The sequence below is a fragment of the Capra hircus genome, chromosome 16 (genome assembly GCF_001704415.2).
Source record: "Capra hircus breed San Clemente chromosome 16, ASM170441v1, whole genome shotgun sequence".
Taxonomy (NCBI): domain Eukaryota; kingdom Metazoa; phylum Chordata; class Mammalia; order Artiodactyla; family Bovidae; genus Capra; species Capra hircus.
The window spans coordinates 48,875,309-48,898,327 of record NC_030823.1 but is presented as its reverse complement, the minus strand read 5'-3'; the positions used below and the strand labels follow the sequence as shown (position 1 = coordinate 48,898,327).

Sequence of the window (23,019 nt, the reverse complement as noted above, 5' to 3'; positions counted from 1 at the left end):
GCAGATGGATAGGGAACGACAGAGGACCAGGGAGGGTCAGTATGGCCAGAGGGGGACATTAGGCACAGGGAGGCCACCAACCCATACCCCTCGGGTCTGTAGCCACAGTCAGGGTCAGCCAGCCACCTGACCAGATGATACATCACATCACAGCGCCAGACCCCTATTAGCCTTTGACCTCCTCCACCTGCTGCCCAGGACAGAACAGGAGGTGGGTGGGGGGTGCTTGGCTGCCCCTCCTAGAAAGACACTCAAAGAGCCACAGCTGGTTTCTAGGACACAACCCCCCTAGTCAAGCATCAAGGCCCACCCAGCCCCACCAGCCCAGCAAGCCCATCACACACCCCACCTCTGGGGTCCCTGCTCCCACCCCATCATGGCCCCATGCTGCATCTGTGGCCCCTGCCCACAGGAGCTGGGGGTGTCCCGTTGCAGGGGGACACATGGCTGTGTGCTCAGTCCTGACCTCGTGTTCTCTATCATGTGCTCTCCTGTCTCCTCAAAAAGACCTAAATTGCCCCCTTGCACTCAGCTGAGCCTGAAAAAGCCCTGGGAGGTGACTCAGCCGTCACCACTGGGCCCCACTCCTGGTGACACACGAGGTCACTGGAGCTGCTTGGCCCATCTGAAACCTGCAGGCTCGTCAGGTGGGGGCCCAGGCAGCCCCCCAGCAGTTGGCCTCCCGTGGAGCCCAGGCTGCATTTGTGAGTGTCCCTTGGCCCTGCAGGGCGGGAGGGAAGATGGAAGGTCAGGGCGCTGGTCCATGTGGAGGATCGGGCTGGAAGCCGCCACCACCTCTGGCGCCTTCCCCTCATCTGGGCTTGTCCAGGGGTCTGGGTGGGAGGAGGGCCCTGGCTTGTAGCCCACCTAGTCCTCAGAGGACAACCCGTCCCATCCTTTCCTGGGCTTGGGAAGGGCTGTGCTCGGTGGGCGGAGAATGGGTCCCAGGGCCATATCAGCTCCCAGGTGGGAAAAGACTGTGGGGTTTGCCCTGTGACTGGGGCACCACAGGGTGGTCAGGTCCTTTGTCCAGCCTGGGTCCCTGGCTGCCGTCCCCTTTCCTAAGGAGCCATCTCCAGGCTATTGCAGTGGCTTTTGGTCCTGCCCGGATGGTTATCACAGTGGTCAGTCCTTACCCAGGTGGTCTGGGGATAGGACACTCACAGATCTCTCAGGACGGGCCAGGTGGGGCCACCCTCTGAAGCCGTCCTGGACCGACGGACTGGTGGCTCCATCCTAGGCAAACAGAAGTGCGGTCTGGCCCTGAGGGGCTGTTCTGGGTCAGCCAGCCTGCAGTCAGTCAGCCGATTGCCCACTCGGCGGTCGGGGGCAGGTGCAGCCACGGGGTGGGGGCTGTGAGGGACCTGAGGTTTGGGGGGCCTTGTGCCTCGGCAGCTCTGAGGGCTGTGATATGGGGTTCCTGACCCCTCTGCCCTCATTTCCAGCTGCCAACAGTGGGTCACTCAGAAGTATGAGGCTCAGCTGCTCCCTGGGGAACCATGGTCTGCTGAAGTGGGGGATGCTCCCTTCTTGAGTCTACTGGGTGACTTCCCATCCCTGAGGGGCACCAAGAGATTGCAGGTGGTCAGTGAGGACTCCCTGGAGGAGGCAGCTTTCCTTGGAGCGACTAGCCAGAGGCTGACCAGCGTTCCTTCTGTGTCAAGGTGGCACCTGCAGGGGTGGGAGGGTGGGGCCGTTCCCATATCCACTGAGAGGTGCTGGGGGCTGCTCCCTGCCTCTGCTTGAACACCCTCAGTGACTCACTTGCCGGATAGGCCAACCCTCTTGCTTTTCTTTTTTTGTGCCTTAAGAGAAAACAAACATTTGCATGTGTAGCACTTGATGGCTGCGGGGGCCCACACAATTGCAGGAGTCCTGCACAGGGCAGGGGGGCAGCAGGAGGCCAAGGTCATGGCGCCTGGGCTCCCAGTGCTATGTCTGTCCAGGGCTTGATGCCCTGGGCTGTGGGTGGAAATGCATGTGGAGGGAACCTGGGTGGCGATCATCACGTGGCAGGGGGGTGACCTGTCACCACCCCAGGTTGTCGTCCCCGGGAGCCTGAAAGCAAAGGAGAGGCGACTACCCAGGGTCGAGGCTCAGGGAAGCTGATCAGGAAGCTAATGGACACAGGGGCCCAGACTGCCTGTTCTGTGGGCATCGTCCTCTGCACAGAGTAGTGAGAGGGACCCCTCCACATCCCACCAGGCCCTGAACCCTTGGCTGCCTGGTGGGACCCCTGGTCCATTTGGATCTTGGTGTCTCTGTCTGAACGTGGGGGAAAGTATGATTTCCAGGTGCCCTGGTCCTGACTTGTGTGTTCATACCTCCCCCGGCTGGGTGTTCACACCTTTACCAGCTGTGTGTTCACACCTCCCACAGCTGTGTGTTCACACCTCCCACAGCTGTGTGTTCACACTTTACCTGGCCTGTGTGTTCATACCTCCTCCAGCTGTGTGGCCTCACCTCTGCCCAGCTATGTGTTCATACCTCCCCAGACCTGTGTGTTCACACCTCCCCCAGCTGTGTGTTCACACCTCCCCCAGCTGTGTTCACACCTTCCCCAGCTATGTGTCCCCACCTCCCCCCAGCTGTGTGTTCACACCTCCTCCCAGCTGTGTTTTCACACCCCCACTCATCTCTTGAGCTGTGTTCACACCCCCTTCCTGAACTGTGTTCACTCTCCCAGCTGTGGTCACACTTGCTCCTAGACACCCTGCACACGTCTTGCTGAGGGCATTGCCCACCTCTCTGAAGGAGGAGTGTAATGATTAGGGCCTCACTAACTCCAGTGTGGGGCAGGGGTGTGGAGGGACAGTGGGTCTGGCACTGGCTGAGGCCTCCGCAGACTTGTGCTCTCAAAAACTGGTACCCCTGCCATAGACCTGTCTTTATGGGACAGTCCCGGTTTCATTCCCTGTGTCTGCCTCTTGGTCCCTGGAGTCTTGCTGGGTTTGAACACTTGTGTGGATGCAAGCATCGTCCCATTGGTGGAAAGCTGACTGTTGGCAGTGTCATGGTGCTAGTGGCTACCTCCTTGCTCTGCGGCCCCCTCTCCCAGTGACTGGGTTGGCCCTTGGCCACTGGTCAGGATTTGGTGACACCCAGGGTGTCCTTGCCCGCATGCCGACCATGGCTTCGTAGGACCTGGCTTCTCTTTGTAAAGGGTCAGTCCTGAAGGCCCCTTGTGGTCTGTGTCCAGACCGAGTTCAGCATGTGTTGTGGGAAAACTGGGAATCTGGTCTGTGTCTCAAGCTTGCAGGGTGCTCTCCACATGCCTGGAGCCCCTGGGGCTAAACCGTGAGCCCTTCCCTCCTGGCCCTATCCCAGTGGCCTCATCATCCCCCTACAAGTCATCAGGACAGACTCTACCCTCATCGTAAATCCTTTCTAATTTGCTTATTCAGCTTTGTGGTTGGAGACGCATGTGCTAATGCCCAGGATTTTTAAATGGCTTCCATTCTACCAATGAACACCCAGCAAGTGGCGGTCTGGATATAGCAATGGAGTAAAATTAGAAATAATTTGTACATGAAATTGCACCTCCGGGGAGACTGGGGCAGGCAGCGCTTAAAGGACGGTTTCAGGCCAGCACCAGTGACAGCACTATCTGTTCGTCCTTGGCGGGAGCAGGGCGGAAGCTGATGGCCAAGGAGGGGTCCAGTAACCCTTCCCACTCACCCCCCTCTGGCTCCTCTGTGCCCTGAGCTGAGTCCTGGGCCCAGAACTCATCTCACTGTGGTGAATGTGGTCCAGCTGAAATCTCTGCTTCTGTTTTGGCCTCCTTGTGCCCTCAGACCCCTCTCTGCCTGTCTGGGCCCAGCCTGAAGAGCGGCTCCCCACCTCTGTCAGAGGCGCTCCCCCACGCAGTGCAGTGACCTGTCCTCTCCCAGGGTTTGCAAAAGCTGACGGCTGCAGGGGTCCCCTGCTCTGCATACCCAACCCAGGGCTCCTGCAAAGGACCTGGGACTGCTGGCCACTCCTCCACCTTCCCTGAACCGCAAGCTCCCTGAGGGTGTGGGCTGCTTCCACTTCACGCATCACTCCCTCCCCAGCCCCAAGCGCAGTGCCTGGCACACAGCAGGTGCTTAATAAACATTGGCTGTTGGCTGGGGTGGGGGTCGGTGTGTGACAGTGGAACAGGTTGGGGGACGGGCGAGGAAGGACAGCCCAGGGACACGGGTGGCCGAATGTGGCCGGAGCATGGGGATGCGTGCCACCTGTGCCCCTCTGGCCCAGGAGGATGTCCAAGGCTTGTGGGCCTGGTGGCCAAAGGCTGGGCTTGGCATGCATGTGCTTCTAATTTCAAAGATGTGTGTAGTTTTAGTCGATGCAAGTGGCCAAGTGGCTTTCCGTCCCCGTGCCCAGGGGCACACTGGTGCCAAGATGGTGCACAGCCTGGCGAGGCTGAAGGGGATGCCCAGGTCCTGGGGGCTGGCTCAGCTTGCTACAGGGTCAATGGTAGGCCGCTTCTGGGGTGTTGGGGGTTGCCTTGGGTGGGCTGGGCCAGCGGCTCTGCAGCCACATTTAGCCTGGAAACTAGCCCACTGTCTTGGTGCCTGGCAGCCATGGCTCTGCCCAGCTCTGCATGAGGGCGCAGAATCTAGGTCAGGTTGGTGCAGGGCGGCAGTGCCGGGCGATGAGGGCAGTGCTGTTCCCGCAGGCTATGTCTGGGGGGCCGCAGCAGCCTGGGGCTGGGCCCTGGCCCAGTGACCTGGCCAGGCCCCTCTGGTGATCTGGGCACAAGGCTGTCCAGGGGAAGGGGTGGGGGGAGGTGAGTGGATGTGTGTCATAGCTGCCTGAGTGGGGACTGGGTCCCTGGGCAGCTGGGGGCCTGCACGTGAGGGTGTGGCCTTGGCCATTCAGGCAGAACCTTCTGGGAACTCCTCCTTCCTCCCCACTGTCTGTTTCCTCCTCTCTCTGCCAGCCTATTTTTCCTGCCTCCTCCCCTGAAGTCCTAGGGATCTGGCCACATTGAGCCTTGGCCCTCATCCTGCCCAGTGACCCTTGAGGAGGCTGTGGCAACGAGAACCTCTCTGGTCAGTGGGACTCCACTGGCTCTGCTGCCCCCTGAATCCACCAACCTCAAACCCAGCTCCTCCTTGCTGTGTGTGACTCTCTTTGTCCCTCTCCTGCCTGGGGACTGAGCGACGGACGATGTTTTTTTCGAAGGGTCGCCTGGCTCTGCCAGGCTTGGGGCCCCAAAAGGCAGGTTCATGCCCTTGTAGGGGGCTGGTGTGGGGTTGTGAGGGGTGGTGGGGATGCCAGGCCCAGAGCAGCACCCTTCCCACCCAGGACGTCTGCATCAGGGTCTCCTAGGCTCTTCACCCTGTACTCCACGATTCTGTCCAGTTCTTGGTTCCTTGGATCCCACTTTCTCAGTCGTCTTCCCAGATGCTCTCTGGAGCTTGGCCTGAGCTGGCCGCACACCTCACTGCTACCTCACACCCTGCCTCCATCTCCTCCTATGGCCTGTGGTCACTCCGGGCAGCTTGGTCACTCCGGGCAGCTTGGTCAGGCTGGTTGCCCTTAGTCCTCCCCAGCCAGGCCAAGTGCTCCTCTGTGACCGCGACTTCAGGCCCAAGCCCTGGGCTCAGCTCATCACAGGGGTGATCCCACGAGGGGATCAGGGCCTGAGGGAGCAGGAAATCTTCTTGGGGGGCATCTTGGAGCCCAGACAGAGGGGCTGACCCCTGCCTGGCCTCCCTGTGCCACTTGCCTCTGCCTCCCCAGCTACTTCTCAAGGCAGGATGTTGCTCAGCCTGTACTGGTGTGTTGATTGCGAATCTAAGATGGTGAGGTGCATCAGGTCACCCATTAAGGCCTCCTGGGCTTCTCAGTCCCTTAACATAAGCCGTAACGTTTACAGAACTCTCAAACCCACCAAGAAAGTGATGCTAAATTGGCTTCATTGTTGAATAATTAATAAAACTTCCCCGGTGCCGCTGCTGGGCTATGTGTCACTCCCAGCGGCGGGGCTGTCAGTGCTGACTTGTTACCCGAGGGGCCGCCTTTCCATCTTTAAACAGGCGCTCGACTCCTCGCAGAGGTGATTAAAACATGCGTGTGCGCGCTGGGCCGCGGGGCCCACACTGGAGGTGGCAGCAGGGACCAGTATGGCTGTTGGGGTGACCCATCTGGAACGGGTGCTGCCTGGGGTCAGGGCCTGGGTCCTGGTCTCTGCTCTGCTTCTGCCTGGCCGTGAACCCTGGGCGAGACCCCTCTGCTTGGTTTTCCTTGTGGAAAAGAAGAGAGGTTGGACCTGGTGCCTTGAGGGCCCTGCTAACTGGGACATTCCGAAGCAGCCTTGGAGAAGCAGAATCAGGGACCCACCAGGGCATCTCTGCTATGCGCCGGGCCCCTGGTGCCCGTGGGCCCTCGGCAGAGCCTCACAGGCAACCGGGCTGTGGCCGCACGCTGGTGTCCTGCAGAGGGTCCTGGGGCACATCTCCCTGGAGGTTCATGTAGGAGTTAGAAGCCGGAACCTTGAGGTGCCCCATGAAGGTTTCTGAGGGTTTCTTACTCCACCAGTGGGAAGGCAATTCCTCAAGGCTGTCTGCTCTTGAGGGCCAACCAGCTCTGTGGCCGCTGCGGCCCAGGCTGCCCAGCTGTCCTGCGGCCCAGGCACTGCTCAGGGCTGGGCTCCTCCCATGGTGGCCACCAAGAGGGGTGTTGCACTTGGATCTGTGGCACAAGATGGCCTGGTTGCAGCTGCGACACCACCTGATGCCCACTGCTCCTACCTGCCCTCCAGACCTTCATCCGTGGCCTCAGCTGGGGCTCCAGGCTGGCCACCCCCTCAGAACTGCTGGAACTTCCTCAGTTACTGATGGGGAAGCTGAGGCTGGAGGGTCAGGTACAGGCTGCCACAGGCTGTGCTTGGGGGCACCCACCATCCTCAGGGCACACACACGTGCATTCACATAGGCCCTTGGGGGTCCCCCAAGCCCATAGAGACCCTGTCCTGGTCATGGCCCTGGTCTCCAGCCTTGCTCAGGGACAGGGCTGCCTGATGCATTTTTGGGGATCAGAGGTGTAGGGCCTCTTCTGGCAGGACCCCAGGACAGAGGCTGTGCCATCCCCTTTAAGTAAACCGTGAAACTCTTAAGTGGGAGGTGGGTTTCAGGCTGTGGAAGGGCACTGGTGGGCCATGGGAGTTGGGGACCAGGTTCTGCCCTCTGAGACCCTGCGTGGCCCCACCCCTCTCCGAGTCTCTGTCCAGTCTTTAGAGCCCCCCACCCCCAGCAGAGACAGAGCTAGGTGGAGACACTCTAGTGTCAGGGGTGACGGCAGTACACACACACGACGCCGAGCATGGCGTCAGCAGGAGGCGACCCCTGGTGTGTGTCGCAGGGGGATCAGGGCCGGCTCAGGTCTGGTCAGGGAGCCTGAGGCGGGGAGGATGGGCTTGGCAGGGTCCTGAGGTGGCCCTGGCTATCAGGAGCTGATAGTGAGTGGCTGCCCCCGTCCAGAGCCTGGTCCTAGGGACACACGTGCAGTGTTTCCAGTTCAGGTATGGAAACCACGGTGACACATGAGGTCTGCCCAACTTGCAGGCCTGCCTGGAAACCAAGGGCTCTGGGTCCAAGGCGCAGGCTGGCGCCCATGTCTTAGGGCACAGTCTCCTGGCTCCTCCCAGCAGTGCATGGGAACCGAAGTTTGGACCCAGCTGGAGCTCACGGCCAGATCCAGCCTCAGACTGGCCCCTGCCGGACACAGCGTTTTAGAGCTGGGACGCGGCTCCGCCCCAGAGAGTGGGGTAGAGAGGTCACAGTGCTGGGCTTGGTCCTCCTCAACTGTTCTGACCTGTGGGGCCAAATGCACCGCCCAGCTCTGGGTGTCCAGGTCTGGGCTCCGTCCCCAGGGCTTGGGAAGCCCCTTTTTCCTTGTAACCCCAGGCCTGAGCAAGGCCCTTGGTCCCCCAGTCAACCCAAAGCAGGTTGAGGCAGCCGGGCCTGATCCTAAAGCAGGAGTGTCACACATTGGAGGGGGGCAGGGGTGAGGGCAGTGTGGCCAGCCTGGAGGACAGAATTGAGGCTCACAGGCACAAGACACCCACCCCAGAGAGGGGGCTCAGGCAGGGGCCCTGTGCCCACTCCCCATCACCTGACTGTCCTCCTGTTTGCTTCTTCAAACAAGAAGGAAATCAAACTCCTGAACTGGGGACTGGTGGCCCTTCCTCCACGTGCAGCCCCACCCACACTAGCCAGGCCACATCACATGCTCCCAAAGGCAGAATTTTGCTTAAATGCCCAGAAAGGAGATTTAGGAGATCAGAATCTTAAGCAAATTAACATGTGCAGCAGGCAGCTTTTAATCACCGCCTTTAATCGCAGGCCCCAGTAACGGAAATCATCTCGCTGGGCTGAGCTCAGTGGGCGGGGCTGGCGACACCAATGGATTATTCATTAGAACCTGAACTTGAGTTTCATCCGCTGCTCCACAGGGGAGGGCTAAAGGGCCTTTGGTCCACTCCAGGGAGGCGCGCTGGGCTTTCCGAGCCCCTGCCCCAGGGCCCCGTGGTTCGCTGACACCCCTGCCCCCTCGTCCCCCACCCGGCGCGTTCTCCATCTCAGGTCCGCCTTTGGTTTAGCCTGTCATCTCCTCTCCCTGTTCCCCACTTCCTGCCCCGGTTTCTCCCCTTCTGAGAGTTTGGGGCTGCTGGCCCATCCCCAGTGGGGACTGGACTTACCAAGCCCAGGTGTGGCTGCTGGACTGTCCCTCCTCGCTTTGCTCCCTGCCCTCTCAGGGGGTTGGGCGGGTGACCCTGGGCTCTCCCTGGGTAGGGTCCAGGGGGTGGTGGTGACAGCCCAGGTGGCTTCATCCCCCATCCATACTTAAGGGCCTCGCCTGGCAGGAAGCCATCAGCCCCTGGGGAGGCAGTGGCTCAGAGAGCCCCGAGGAGCCCCCAGTCCTCTGCTCAGGCCCTATGCCTGCCTGGCCCCAGGCCGGGCTCCCTCATCCCTGTAAACCTCCCCAGGATGCCCCTAGGCTGTGGGTCAGCCTTGCCAGACGGGGCTTTGGGCAGAAGCAGCAGCTTTCAAAGCAGCACCCTAGGGAGAGAAACCACTTGTGTTGATCTGGGAAATGTTTCCCTGCGATGGTGCTGCAGCAGGTCGAACTGGAGCGCTGCCGGAGAGGCAGGCTTTGCTGGGGGTCGGGGCTGAGGTGGGGGCGCTGCTCCATACTTGTCCTTCTGACTGTGCCCCTGCTTGGCTCCTGGCAGGGCCTGCCCCAGCCAGCATGCTAGAGGGCTATTCTCTGGTACCCTGCAGCCCCACCACCTCCCAGACCGCACAGACTTCGGTAGGCAGGGGAGGGGGCAGGAGGGATTTGGATGCTAAGAGACTGGGCTGTCACCAGGGGCTCCTGGACCCCCACTGTTGTCATCCTGCACAACCCCCACCAGGACAACCAGTGAAATGTCACCCCTGAAGTGCTGAACCTTCATGGGGGCCCCTTGTGGGGTGGGGTGACTTGTCCTGGATCTGGCCCACCTGCCTGGGAGGGGGCTGTGCAGTGATGTGGGGGATGCCAGCTGGGACCACATTTGGCTCCTGGGGGAATTGCATGCAGCTGTCCCTTCTGGTAGGAGGGCTGGCCTGGAGGATGGGAGTGAGGTCAGGGACAGCCAGGGGTGGTGCCCGAGCCTCTGCTGGAGAAGTGCCTCCCTCACGCCCACCCCACCCCCCATCCCTGCCCGGGGTGCTCTGTCCCACCCTCTGTGGTTCCCAGCCTGGCCGTGGCAGTGGCAGTGAAGGGTTAAGGCGGGCGGGGCTCCCGCGGGAGGGGCGGTCCCGGCAGCAGCGGCAGCTCTGGCAGCACTCAGCTCGTTGATCGGGCATGGGCGCGCGAGGGGCGCCCGGTTCTGACGGACTCACGGGGCCAGCACGCTGCCTGGGGACCCCTCAAGCTGTTCTGGTAGCGGTGGGGGTGGCGCCTGCGGGCCATGGAAGCACCTGGGGACCCCGGCGGGCTCAGCCTGGACCAAGGTAAGGGGTCAGCAGGGGCTGGAGGAAGGCTGTGGTCAGCTCCTCGGGGAGTCTAGGACCGGGTGCTGAGATGCCCATTGGGGACCCTCTCACCCCACGTGGGCAATGTTTGACTCCCATCCACCCCCTACTCCGATCGAAGATCTCTGGGATGACCCCATTCGCATCAGCACCCGCATATCCCTCCCTCTGCTTGCCCCTTGACCCACGTCGTCCCTACTTGTGCTGGCATTCCACTCCCATGGGCAGTGGGAAAAGGTGCCTGGCAGAGCCAACACAGTCCCCAGCCACCGGCCTGCCCCCAGTGGGCAGAAGCCTTGGTAGGGGAGCAAGTCTGGGGTGTCCTGACCTGAAGGACCCTGGGGCTGAGCCTGTTCACCCCTGCCCCCATCCAGGGTGGTGGGGGCAGCCCCAAGCCTCTGTCAGCACCATGGACAGGGCAACGGTAGCCTCTGCCTGAGGGACCTGCCCATGGTTACTAAACTCTGGCACCTATATGGGCGATTTCCTGCTCAAATATGTCACGCTGTGTTGACCTGGGGGCCTGGGCACTGCCCCGGGCAGACAGCACAGGTCAGCAGGGGTGGCAGGAGTCCTCTGAGGCTGTCCGGACCTGCCTGGCACAGGGAGCTTGAGTGTAGAGGGGCCAAGTGCTGGGTGTCGGCGTCTATCCTGCACGGATGGGATGGAAAGAACTTCTCGAAAGAGGGTCTCTGTGTGTCCCCAGTGCAGCACTTGGTCTGGACCAGGGGTAGGAGAGGCAGGGAGGGACGGGGGCCAGCCCCATGGCTGCAGCAGGAGTGACTCTGGCCAGACAACACAAGAAGTGGGGTTCTAAGTTAAGGGCTGGGATTCCAAGGACAGCAGGAGCAGCCTTCTGGTAACTTGTCTGGATCCGGTTGTTCTAGACCCAGTTTGTTCTGCCCTCTGATTGGCATGGGCATGAGGGAAGGCTGGGGGTGGGGGGAGCCTTGGAGAGCCTGTGTAGAAGGCAGGGGCTTTATTGCCAGCAGACTGAGTGTGGGTCCCTGGTGGTGCCTCTGATGAGCTGTGTGACCTCAAGCAAGGCACTGGCCCTCTCTGAGCCTCTTGTGGAAGAGAAGGACAGCATGGGATTGCCCTCATAGGGTGGCCTTGAGAAGAGTGTGCCTGGCCTGTGTGGCTACTCCAGGATTGCCTGTCCCCTCTCCTGCCCCTCCCCCCACAGCTGAGTTACCTTTTATGAATGGAGGACAGTGTGGCTGGTGGTACAGATGGAATGGTAGTACAGTTCCCAGCCTGGCTGCCTGCTCATGCCACCCTGGGAGCACCCACTCTCTGACTGCAGCCCCCAGGGCAGGGCAGGGCTTCCATGGCTGGGTGGTCCCTGGGGAGGTCTTGACCTAGCATGTTCCCACCAGTCTGACCTGCGGGGAGCTCTGGCCTGGCCCAGCCTCCATCAGAGCCTCTGGGTGCACGGTGCCCACCTACAGACTGTGTGGATGTGGCTGCTGCCATGTGGCCCCAGGACCTCAAGGTCGAGGCAGCCCCAACACGGCCAGGGTCTGCCACCAGCGAGGGAAGAGCCTGGTCCTGGGAGAGGAGTGGGCTGTCAGCAGCAGGACCTACTGAGAGCCCACCCTCCGTGCCCCATCCTCTGGGCAGAGGGCTCGGCCAGCTCAAGTAGGGGGCACACAGCGTGGCCCTTCTCTGCCCTCCTCTCCCTCCCAGGGAGAGAACAGTCTCAAACGTGCAGCCGAGGACAGAGCAGATGGCTGGAGTCTTGGGTCCAGCTTCCATCTGCACAGCTAATGAGTGGATGGCGGTGGTTTGGGGCTCCTGGAAAGTCAGTGGCTTGGCCCCCTCTGGGAAGTGCTCGTCTCCTGGGGTAGGGGCGGGCGGTTGAGGGACTCGAGGCCCCTCCTGTGCCGAGCCCAGGCCGGCTCCACATCACTGAGGGGTGTGGTGGGAGGGGCGTTGAGGAGGGGGATGAGTAATCGGAAACGTCTGTTTCTACCCGGGACTTCACTTTCTGCTCCGCTGCGTGGGCTCCCACCGGTTGGACGGCCTTTCTGTGTGGGGCAGGTCGGTGGGTGTGGGCCTCCAGGTGGGACAGCGGGCTCTCTCCCCAGGACAGGCTGCTTCCCCACTCCTGGGAAGTGTGGGGAGAGGAAGTGGGCCAGGGTTTCCACCCCCACCAGGCAGCCTGTGTGGAGGGGCCCAAGGTGGGGCCTTGTGCACCAGCCAGTCAGCCAAGAGGGGAGGTGAGCTGCTCTGAGTCCACCTGCTCCCATTGCACCAGGGCCCCTGGACCCCCTCTAGCTCTGTGTCCCAAGGGTGGGGAACACAGGCATAGTGGCCCAGGAAGTCTCCGAGCCATGAGGAAGTCACCCCCATCAAGTCCTGGGGGGTTTCCTCAGCCTGCTTAGATCCAGGGACCCACAGACACGCTTCAAGGTGACTCAGGGTGGTCTCTATTTCACATTGAACAGGACCCAGCCCTCGGCCTGCCTCAGCCAAGCTCTATTTCCTTCAGAAACTCTTCCTGGAGGTTGGGGCCCTGTGGTGGACCTGCCAGAGGGCCAGGTTCAGCGTCCTCCTCGGTCAGTGAGTGGCATGAGTGTGGGGTCCACTGGGCCCCCAGGGTAGGAGGCAGAAGTGGGCTGTGGGGCCAGCCCCCTGTGGGGAGGGTGGGCAGCTTCAGGAAGTCAGACTCTGGGGGCCCACCCAATCCTGGAACATCTTCTTGGTGCCTAGGCCCCAGGGCTCTCGAGGAAGCTGCCTGGAGGTGGCCGCTGCCCTGGCTGGGAAGCGTGGCTGGGCTGGGGGGCGGGCCCGGGCATCTTGTTTCTCTGCTCCTTCATGGCTCTGTGCCCACTCTGCCCGGTGGCCATCCAGCCCCACCAGCTGCTGCGCGGCCTCCCCACGGGGCCTGGGTGGGTATGGGGTGGGGGCAGGAATGGCTCATCAGTACACAAGGACCCCTCCCTTGGAGCTGCCCCCCCAGCCCGGCAGGAGTTTCCTCTCCTCCCCCCAGGCAGACCAGGTTCCATCTGGTGACTTTTCAGGAAAGTGCCCCCCCTCCAGTGCCGCTGTGAGCTGCTCTCTCCCCCTCCAGCTGCTCCCGTTGGCTCCCCGGGGCCCATCCTGATATGCGCTGGTCCACCTGGCACCCGGCCTTGCCCAGTGATGCCACGAGGGGACTTGGGAGCACCCAGAACACGGGCACTGGGGCGCCTTTGAGGGCTGGAGGTCATGAACACTGCTAGCAGAGTCCTCTCCCGAAATCTGTGGAATGGGATGAGTGCCACTATAGCCGGGCAGGGGACCCGGGGCTGGCACTGTCCCTGGCTGGTGCGAGGCGACCCTGGCTCTGCTGCATGGGCAGAGGAAGGCTGAATGTTGGAAACCCCCAGCTCCTGTGGTGCTCAGATGGCTCCAGGACAATGTGGGGGCACACTGTGTGGGAAGGGGCTTCTCCAGGGGGTAGGTGCAGGGCACTGGACACCCCCTGCCCCAGAAAGTGTCCTGTCCACCCTGTCCACTGCCACAGGAGGCTGTGGGACAGCTGTGGACAGCTTTGACCCCCGTGAGTGCTTCAGCTCCATCTCTTTGTTGGTTGGTGGACAGAAGGTTCCCACGGGCCCTCCTGGGACTGATCCTGGCAGGAACTTGGGCCACCAACTGCAGAGGGAGCAGGGTGGTGGGGAGGCTGCTGCTGTCCCTGCCCAGAACAGAAGCGCCAAGGGCCTCTGGGCAGGTGGAAGGGACAAGCTCAGTCCGACTGGCCTGCTGGATGGAGCAAGACTGGCCGTCAGTCTGTCCCCATCCTCTAGAACACTCTTGATCCCCAGCTTCCTGAGATCCAGTGCACAGGCCAGCAGAGGGCAGGTAGTCAGAAACAGCCCAAGATGGCAGAGCAGAGCCTGGCCACTCATCCCCCGCCCACTCTGACCCTCCTCACTGCCCAACTGGGTGAGACACCAGGGCCAGGCCCCCGCCCACCAAAGGCTCCTCTTTCTGCTGCAGGACCAAGCTGCCTGCCTGTGGGAGGGGTCCTGCGGGAGGAAAAGGGCACAGCCTGGTGACAGTGTCTCCCTCCCCGGCAGCTGCCCCCACTACCAGCCCTCAGCCCTATCCCAGGACTGTCGGGGGCCAGGCCCAGGCCTTGCTGACCTAGCGAAGTGACCTTTCAACTCCACTGCCTGGTGTGGATCCCTCAGGCTAGCCTGGGCTCTGTGCCCCCAGGCCCTGGGCACAGCTTCCCCGAGGTCTCGCCTGGGAGGGTGGACTTGAAGGCGCCAGCTCACACTGCCTGGTAAAATAAAAATAGTTGGGGAGGAGGCTCCCAGACGTGCGGGGGGATGCGCTGCTTCTAGACGTTTAAATAATCTCCGCCATATGTGAGTGGGCCCGTCCCTCCCTCCTGGAGGCGCCGGCCAGGGGCTGAGGCCCCGTGGGCGCTGGAGCCCGGCACACTGGCCCTGTCCGCCTTCCCCTTCTCCAGCCGAGCACTGTCTGAGCACCCACTGCATGCTGATCTGGGCCCGCCATGCAGTGTGGGGAGAGGGTGGAGGGCTGAGGACCCAGTGGGGGCCTGCAGGGGGGGCAGGGCCAGAGCAGCCTTGGGCCTGTGTGTCCCGCTGTTGCTGACTACTCTGAGCAGAGTGGACGCAGGAGTGGGCTGTTCAAAGGTTCTTCAAGAAAGTGCAGAAGCCTCAGAGGAGGGAGGGGATGGAGGCAGGCAAGCAGGAGGGATACAGGTTTGCCCCCTGAAAGGCGAGTGGATAAGGCAGGTGCCCCGCTTGGAGAGCCTGGGTGCCACAAGGGTCCGTGTGCATGCGTGCGTGTGTGTGTGTGTGCTCGCGCCAGGAAGACTGTGGGTGTAATTTGTGGGTTTTGTTGAAAGATTAAATTGATTTTCCAGTCTTCCCAAGGGGGAGGTGGAGGTGCTGGCTGCCGTGTTAGGACAAGATCGATCTTGGCCATAAAAACAGAATTAAGCCAGAGCCGCCCAGCTTCTGACCGGACCTCGAGGGCACTCCCTCCTCAGAGCAGTGGCCGCCCATGTCCCATGGCCGCTGTCCTCCTCAGGGCTTGGGGAAGGTAGGAGTGAAGGGCTGGGGGCCACCTTCTGACAGCGGGGGGAACAGAGGCGGGGGACAAGGTGAGGTGCCTGAGGCCTCCACTTCCTGGCGGGTGCCGAGGCCAGGTGTCCCGGCCAGCAGTCCTGCTGTGGGGCAGCGGCTGAGGCGGGGCGGGCCCCCGGGGCCTCTCCTCCGGGGGTTGTTGTGGGATTGAGGGCACTGTCCTCTCTCCTGGCCTCAGGAGGTGCCCTGCCCCCTGTCTGCTGTGTCCTCTGGCCAAGGTCCCTCAGGGCTGCAGCTGGAGGTGTTGGTGCTGCCTCAGGAGGCTGAGCCTTAGAAGGTTGGACAGCCAAGCCAGATGCTGACTCCTTGTCACCTCCTGGAGCTGGCTTGGTGGCCTGGGCCCTGTGCCCACCCACACTTGAGTGCCAAGTCCCAGCCAGTGCAGGGGCAGAGCAGGACAGGCCCAGACTTCCTTGCCCAGGAGGTGGGGATTGCAGAAGTGAATACACACGGTCCTGTCAGTAGCTGCAAGGTGGATGAGGAGCCTTGAAAGAGTCCCTGGGGTCACAGGACAGAGGACTCCAAACAGTGGAGGGGGTTTCTCGGGTCCTGGGCCCCAAGTGTGACTCTGAGGGAGTGAAGGGTGGGACTGGCTCAGGTGACTGTGTGGGCATGGGGTCCCAGATGGTGTTGCCAGCCTGGTGCCCTTGCCGGGGGTGGGGGGTGGAGAAGCAGGGAACCCAGGCCTCCTGGTTTGGGGGACTGAACCACTTGGGCTTGGGGCCTGTTGTGGGTTCGAGCCCAGCTTGGCAATTAACTGGGGCGTAGCTTTCACACCTAGTGTGCTCAGGTGCACATGGGGTGAGGCAGCAGCCCCGGGGGAGGCCCCCCTCAGGAGCCTGTCCTGCAGTCTTGGGGCCTTCCTGGCTTTACACAGTGGCTGCAGTCCTGTGCCCACCTGTCTCATGGAGCATCAGGGGTGGTGTGGGTGCCCTGGGCAGTAGAGGAGCCCTGGCTGCAGAGCCCAGAGTGAGGCTGGATTAGCCTGACCTCATATGCCTGGTCAGTGCAGGATTATGGCCTGGGGCAACCATGAAGATGCAGGGAGTCTGGGATGCAGGAGTTGTACCCTTTCCCAGGGGCCTTGACCACGAAGATGGGCCCCCAGGTTGTGGTAGGAAACCCTTGATCAGCTGAGAGGCCAAGGGCATGAGCTGAGCGGGGAGCCTTGGAGGGGGTGGAATACGAGGGCACCCCAGACTGCAGCCAGTGAGGCTCCCCATTGAGCCAATGAGGACCCCAGCAAGTGTCCCAGGCTGCCTGGTTTCCGGTGCCCTCTGTCCCAGTCTCTGTGGCCCAGGCCTGGCCCTGACTGTCTGTGCTGGGGAGGGAAGGCTGACACACTGCCTGGGAGCCATGGGTTTTATGGCAATGAGGACTCAAGGGTGCCGGCCCAGCACTGTCGCTGTCCCTGCGGGCCTAGGTAGGGGCACAGGGTGGCTGGGGCTAATGGGCCAGAGACAGGAGGAACGTGAGGTCCTCTCCGAGGTCAGCTGCAGTGACTCAGTGGGGTTCTGCCCTCTGGCCTGTGCCCCATTGTCTGCCAAAATGGCCTGCCCCAGGAGCCCGATACCCAGTGGTCCCTGGCCCGTGAGAGGAGGATGTGCCTCCTGCTTCACCTCTCCTGCTGCCCCAGAACTGCCCACAGAGCAGTCGGCTTCTTCTGGGCTTGGTTGCCCCCAGACGCCCTTGTCTGGGCCTGAGCTGGGTGGCCTTGACTAGGCCTTGTGTCCGGTCAGCAGGCAGAGGATGGTCCTTCCTGGGCCCAGCCCTCCTCCCTCAGGACAGGTCGGTCGTGAGCCAGGCAGCTGACCCTGGCCACCCCAGCCTCCGGGGCAAGGCCTCCCGCATGGGAAGGGTGGGGTACACCACCTCTGGGGGGCCTGAGAGTGTGCTCCAGTGGGTGGTCCCTGTGAGGATCATCACCCCAGGCCTCCCAGCTGTGTTCTCTGGGTCCCCAGTGAGACCACTCATCTGTCCTGCCTGTCTCTACTCAGCCGGTTGTAGGGGCTGGTGACTTGGGGCCTCAGATGACACTGCCAGTCCCTGCCGGTCCCCAGCTGGGAGTTCCCTTGGCCTAAATCCTCTGGCCAGCTGGGCCAGATCCAGGCTTGGATTAGTGCAGGGGATTGGGCAGAGAGTGGGCGGGGCGGGCAGCGGCGCTGCGGCTCTTCCACCTCCAGACCCTGGGTCGTGGCTTCTCCCAGGACCCCTCTGTGGCCCTGGAAGGGGGGCGGACTGGCACAGGGGCCATCAGAGACAGCGGGTGACAGTCAGGCCAATGCCAGAGGCATCTGGGAGCAGCCCTGCGGGGGAGCTGGAGGCCAGTGAAGAGGGAAAGAGGGAGCCGAGGAGAGAAGGGGGCCGCGTGGAGCCCCGGGGCTGCCCACCACCACCTGACCCACTGCCTAGGTAGGGTAGGGGGCTCCGGCTATCATCGGGGCATGTCCGTCCCCTGGCCGCTTACCCCCAGCCGGACCAAGGGAACCGTGGCCTGCCTGGCGGAGGCCCTCCTCTGGGTCGGCGGGAGCGTGGCTGTGTCCCCGCAGTGGCAGCTTGGCCCACTAGGTAAGGGGGCTGGCCTGTCTGGTTGGTCGTCTGGGGTGGGAACTGGTCTGCTCCTCCCTGCCAGAGCCCTGCCCAGCACCAGGGTCACTGGAGTTAGGAGGGTGGGGCCGCTCCTCGGAGTGTGAAAAGCTTGGGAGCTCCCACCACCCCCCATCCAAACCTGTAACCTCCCAACCCCTCGGTTTCCCTCTGAGGGTCTTGGGGCTCTGACAGCATCCCCCGGTCTGCCTCTCTGAGCCCCCCACCTTGGGGTCTGGAGGCTGAACCCCAGGTAGGCAGTGGGGAAGGAAGGGGTGGGGGAGTCAGGGGCAAGGAGGGGCTGAGGGCATGGTCCTGGTGGATGTGCTGGCTGGACACTCTCTAAGGGGGTCCCTGGTACTTTGGGGTCAGTGGCACCTTCAGCCCCAGTGGGGCGAGGCCAGCATGCTGTTCAGACACGTCGGCCCTAAGAGGCCGACAGAGTGGGTACCCTTGATTGTGGTGAGACTCAGGGCGGGGGGATGGGACAGTAGAGTTTGTCCCAGTGGGGCTGGCCTGTGGAGAGCCCAATCCAGGTTGGTCCGTTCCACCAGGTCTCTGTCCAGCTGGGGGAGTGGGGCCTGGCCCAGTTGTTTAGGCCCCTGGACCGTCCCTGTCCTCACCCCCAGCCTCCTCCCTTCACCTGCTACTATGTCCCCGTGGCCACACCATCCCCTCACCTCCTGGTGTCTCAGCGGAGCCCACTGCCTTCTGCACCCGTCCCCACTGGGTGCCCCTGCTTCCCCCCCCTCACCCCCTCCCCCGCAGTCCACCATGCCTGCAGCTCAAGAACAGAGGTTGGCTTCCTCTGAGAAGTTCCCACTGCCTGGTCCTTGGGGCTGGCACTGCCACAGGTCTCCACACCACCTGAGGGTCCCTCATCAGGGGACCTTGTGGGTTAATGACTTGGTGCTTCCCCAGAGGGCACCTCCTGGTTCTGGGCCTTCTGTAAGCAGCTGTGAAGGGCCCAAGGAGGGCTGGGATGGTCCTGTCCCCAGGACTTCAGGAGCCTGGTACCTCTCCAGCCCTGGGGCCACTGTCCTGGCCAGTATCCCCTCCCCTGGGACATGGGAGATGTTTGGGCTGCAGACAGAGGCTGAATGGATGGAGGAAGGAGGGTTGGGGGGGAGGCAGTTAGGTCCTGTGAAGAAGGTGAGGGCTCAGTACCTTCTGGGACCTGTGCTCTTGGGTGCACCCTCGGCCTCATGGACCTGGCTGGGCAGAGCTGGTCCGAACTCTGTGTGGACTCTGGCTACTGGGCAGGGTCCCAGATTGAATCTGTGACCTGGGCCAGCAGCTGGGGTCACAGGCAGCCCTGAAGGGGTCTGAGTTTGGTGCCCTGATGGGTTGGGGGTGGCCTCTGCACCCCGTGAGCACTTGGGGGTGCACCTGAGGCTGCAGTGATCAGGGGGCTGCTGCAGCACTCACCGGTGCTCCGTCTGTCTGTCTGTGTCTGTCTATCTGTGTGGCGGCTCGGTGGGCCTCCAGTGGAACGATGTATGAGTGCCATGCAGGCGGGGACGCAGATGGTGAAGCTCCGGGGCAGCTCCAAGGGCCTGGTCCGCTTCTACTTCCTGGACGAGCATCGCTCCTGCATCCGCTGGCGGCCCTCACGCAAGAATGAGAAGGCCAAGAGTGAGTTGGCTGGTCCCGGGGCGGGGGGGGGGGTGGCAGGAGACCCTCCTCATGCAAGAATGAGAAGGCCAAGAATGAGTGGGACAGTCCTGGGGCAGGAGACCCTCCCAGAGCAGCCACCGGGCAGTGGGAGGGGCAGCAAGACCCTGAACCCTGAAAGTCCCCAGGCCTGAAACATGGGCTCAGCTGGCCTTGGAGAGCTGCAGTGGCCTCTGGATGCAGTCAGGGAGGGAGGGCCCCAGCCTGCTGTCCACCCAGCAGATCCCCTGGGGCTCCATGGAGACTGGGTGGCACCCATGCCCAGCCCTGCGCCGGGTGCTGGGAAGGGCTAAGAGGCAAAAAGACCTTTAGTCTGGCCCCCTGGGCACTCTGAGGACAGGACCCGGTGCCCAGTGCTGGCCCAGGCAGCTTGGGGCTTGAGCAGCCGGCAGGGGCATGGAGGCTGCAGGGCTGCCTGGATGGGTCAGGAGGGTAATGAGCTGTGAGGATTTGTGCAGGGACCTTGCTGGGGGTCCTGGTAGTCAGGGAGGGACACGTGAGCCCTTGCAGGTGACAGAGGGGACTTTGCCGCCCCTCCTCTGGCTCTGGCAGCTGGAGACATGCAGATGTGCCAGGGCAGGGCCTGAGCCCAGTGGTTGCTACGGGAGCTGCTGCCACCACAGGGCCCAGGAGAGACACACTGTGGAGCCCCCTAGCAGGGTGTCTTGGAGGAAGGGGCTGGGACTACTCTGGGCCCTGGGGAGGTGGAGTCACCGTGAGCCGTGCAGGCGGCAGCCCCGACGCTCCATCGGGAGGCGCTGTTTCGGCGCTGGGCTTGCCGTGGGAATTTAGCCCACGTGACTCTGGTCTTTGGGTGTGAGGTCGTGACACCACCTGATGGTAGGATAACTTCATGTCATGCTGAGTGATAAGAAGGACACCAGATGGCAAATAGAGGGGAGAGGTGGATAGGGTCATGGTGACCCCTCTGGGGAGGGGGTGGTAGGTTGAGGCCAGCAGGCTTAGGATGGGGGAGACCAGCTGACTCTGGCCTTGGAGGGGTCCTTGGGAGAGAGGAATGGGGCGAGAGGCAGCTATTTCCTGACTGTCAGCATCCCCTAATCTGGGGGCCCTGAACCCTTGCCTCCTTGCCAAAGACATGTGAGCCACAGGGAGCTGGATGGAGAAGCAGGCAGGACAGGCCCCCTCCAGGCAGGGGGTGCAGGGGAAACAGGAGCCCCTGGGGAGGGGGCAGTGAGGGCAGAGGACAGAGGAGTGAGGCCACCCTTCACAGTGTAAGTTGGGGAGGCCCACCATTACTGCACCAGACAGGGTAATGCCCAGAGTGGTGCTGACCCCGCCTCTGGGAGCAGGCACCGGGCGCTGGGTGTAGAGGCAACAGGGGCCAGGCAGAGCGTGTGATGCTAAGGGTCCCTGGCTGTGCCAATTTCAGGGCACCTGCTCCCAGAGGGGCTGCTACCTGTGCCCCGTTATCTGTGAAAGGACCCTGCTGGGTGCACAGGAACAGACCCTAAGGATGACCTCTGAGCTCATCTCTTCCTGAGGATTCAGTCTCTGAACACAGGCTCCACGGAGCTCCAGGCACTGTGGCCAGTAATGAAATTCTTCCTTCAGCCTGATCTGGCACATGCCAAGCGGGACCCCACCGTCCCTGGCTCCCACCTGCTGGCGCTAGAGTTTACCACAGAGATCGCCACAGGCTCTCGGCCGTGCTGGCCAGCAATTGCCTTCCCAGGATGAGAGGCAACTGGCCGGAGCTTGACAAATGGAATTGGCTTGTCTGGTTCTCCTCATTCCAGACACAGAGGACAGACCCAGGGTGGCTGGCCAGGAGAAGGCGGCCCTTCTCTTGGGGAGGATGGACCTCTTTCATGGCCAGAGGGAAGGTGGGCAGACCCCAGGGTCAGAGCGGAGAGGGAAGAGGCGAGCTCACCAGCCCCAGCATATCTGTGATATTTCCTTCTCCCCAGGGGTGGGAAAGATTTCCCTGGTGCTGGAAAAGATTGAGGGCAGGAGAAGAGGGCAGCAGAGGATGAGATGGCTGGATGATATCACTGACTCAGTGGACATGAGTTAGAGCAAACTCCAGAAGATAGTGAAGGACAAGGAAGCCTGGGGTGCTGCAGTTCATGGGGTTGCAAAGAATCAGACACGACCAAGCGACAGAACAGCAACACCCCAAGGGCCCTTTGAAATGCCCTCTCCCCTAGCCTCAGACAGGAGGGAAATCCTGGGGAGGGCTGTGACCGTGCTGTACCCCTCTGCCTCTGCAGTCTCCATCGACTCCATCCAGGAGGTAAGCGAGGGGCGGCAGTCTGAGATCTTCCAGCGCTACCCTGACAGCAGCTTCGACCCCAACTGCTGCTTCAGCATCTACCATGGCAGCCACCGGGAGTCGCTGGACCTGGTCTCACCCAGTGGCGACGAGGCGCGCACTTGGGTCACGGGCCTGCGCTACCTCATGGCCGGCATCAGCGACGAGGACAGCCTGGCCCGCCGCCAGCGCACCCGGGACCAATATCCTTGTGTGTGGCGGGCGGGAGGGCCCCAGGATGCACCCTCGCTGTCCACCTCGGTGGGCTCCCCACCCCAGCTGGCTCATGTATTTGGGGAAAGGGGCACTGGGATGGGGTCCTTCACACCTTCCTGCCCGGGAATGGAAGGGGAGGGGAGGTATGGCTGGCCCTGCTGGACCCACGTTGGTCCCTAACTTGGCCCCAAAGTGGCTGAAGCAGACATTTGACGAAGCTGACAAGAATGGCGATGGCAGCCTGAGCATTGGCGAGGTTCTGCAGCTGCTGCACAAGCTGAACGTGAACCTGCCCCGGCAGAGGGTGAAGCAGATGTTCAAGGTAAGCCCAGACCCAGGTGTGTGTCGGGAGCAGCCCCACCCTGTCCGAGCTGCAGAGGGTCCTGGGCAGTGCCGTCTGAGCTGAAGCAAATAGCAAGGCAGCAGCTGGTCTAGACCTTTGCGGGGGCGGTCAGTCAGATACCCCAAGTTGCCTCTGGCTGTGCCGGTTCCCTGCAGCAGCTCCCAGGGCCTCCCCTGGCCGATGGACTGGGCACGTGGCAGGTGCCTGGCCGGAAAAGGAAACCACTCACAGGGCCTGTACCCTCATCCCACCCTACCCCACGACTCCCCAGCCCCGATGGGGGGCAGAAGCCCTGCCTTGCAGGCAGCAGCACTGGTCACCCACTGCCTCCCCTGTGGTCCGCTGCCACTGATGTTAGCAGTTATGAAAATGCATCCTCAGCTGAGCAGCTGCCTTTATTGTCTGTATGAGTTTCTTTCTTTCCGGAACCCCTGCTGGGATTGGGGAGGAAGGCAGGTGGTGTCAGCGGGTCCTCGTTCTGGGTAGGGCTGGGCCAGCAAAGCCTGCCCTCATTCAGGACTTGCTGTCTCACTGCTGCTGGGGAAAGGGTTCTATGAGCTTGAATGAGGCGCCATGCCCCAGCACACATGCAGACATACATACGCACACACACACAAACATACAGAGAGAGACACACACATGTGCGTACACATGCATGTACACACGCACACAGAGAGACACATGTGCACGCACAAACACACATGCACGCACACAGCCAGCTGCCCCTCCAGGCGCAAGCCCTGGCAGCTCCCTCCTGGGCTCCTGTGATGGACAGGAGGTCATGCTCGGCTGGAGTGAGGGGAGCTG

At 62.2% G+C, this 23,019-nt stretch overlaps 1 protein-coding gene across 1 annotated transcript in view; it reads left to right on the top strand.

The window, feature by feature from the left end:
- PLCH2 (phospholipase C eta 2) overlaps positions 1-23,019 on the top strand; it is a 64,964-nt gene that overhangs the window by 21,325 nt on the left and 20,620 nt on the right. Inside the window, exons 3-5 of the mRNA XM_018060479.1 lie at positions 19,193-19,339; positions 21,613-21,856; positions 22,062-22,191. Of these exons, the coding sequence (XP_017915968.1) occupies positions 19,193-19,339; positions 21,613-21,856; positions 22,062-22,191 (521 nt within the window). The remainder of the gene's footprint in view (positions 1-19,192; positions 19,340-21,612; positions 21,857-22,061; positions 22,192-23,019) is intronic.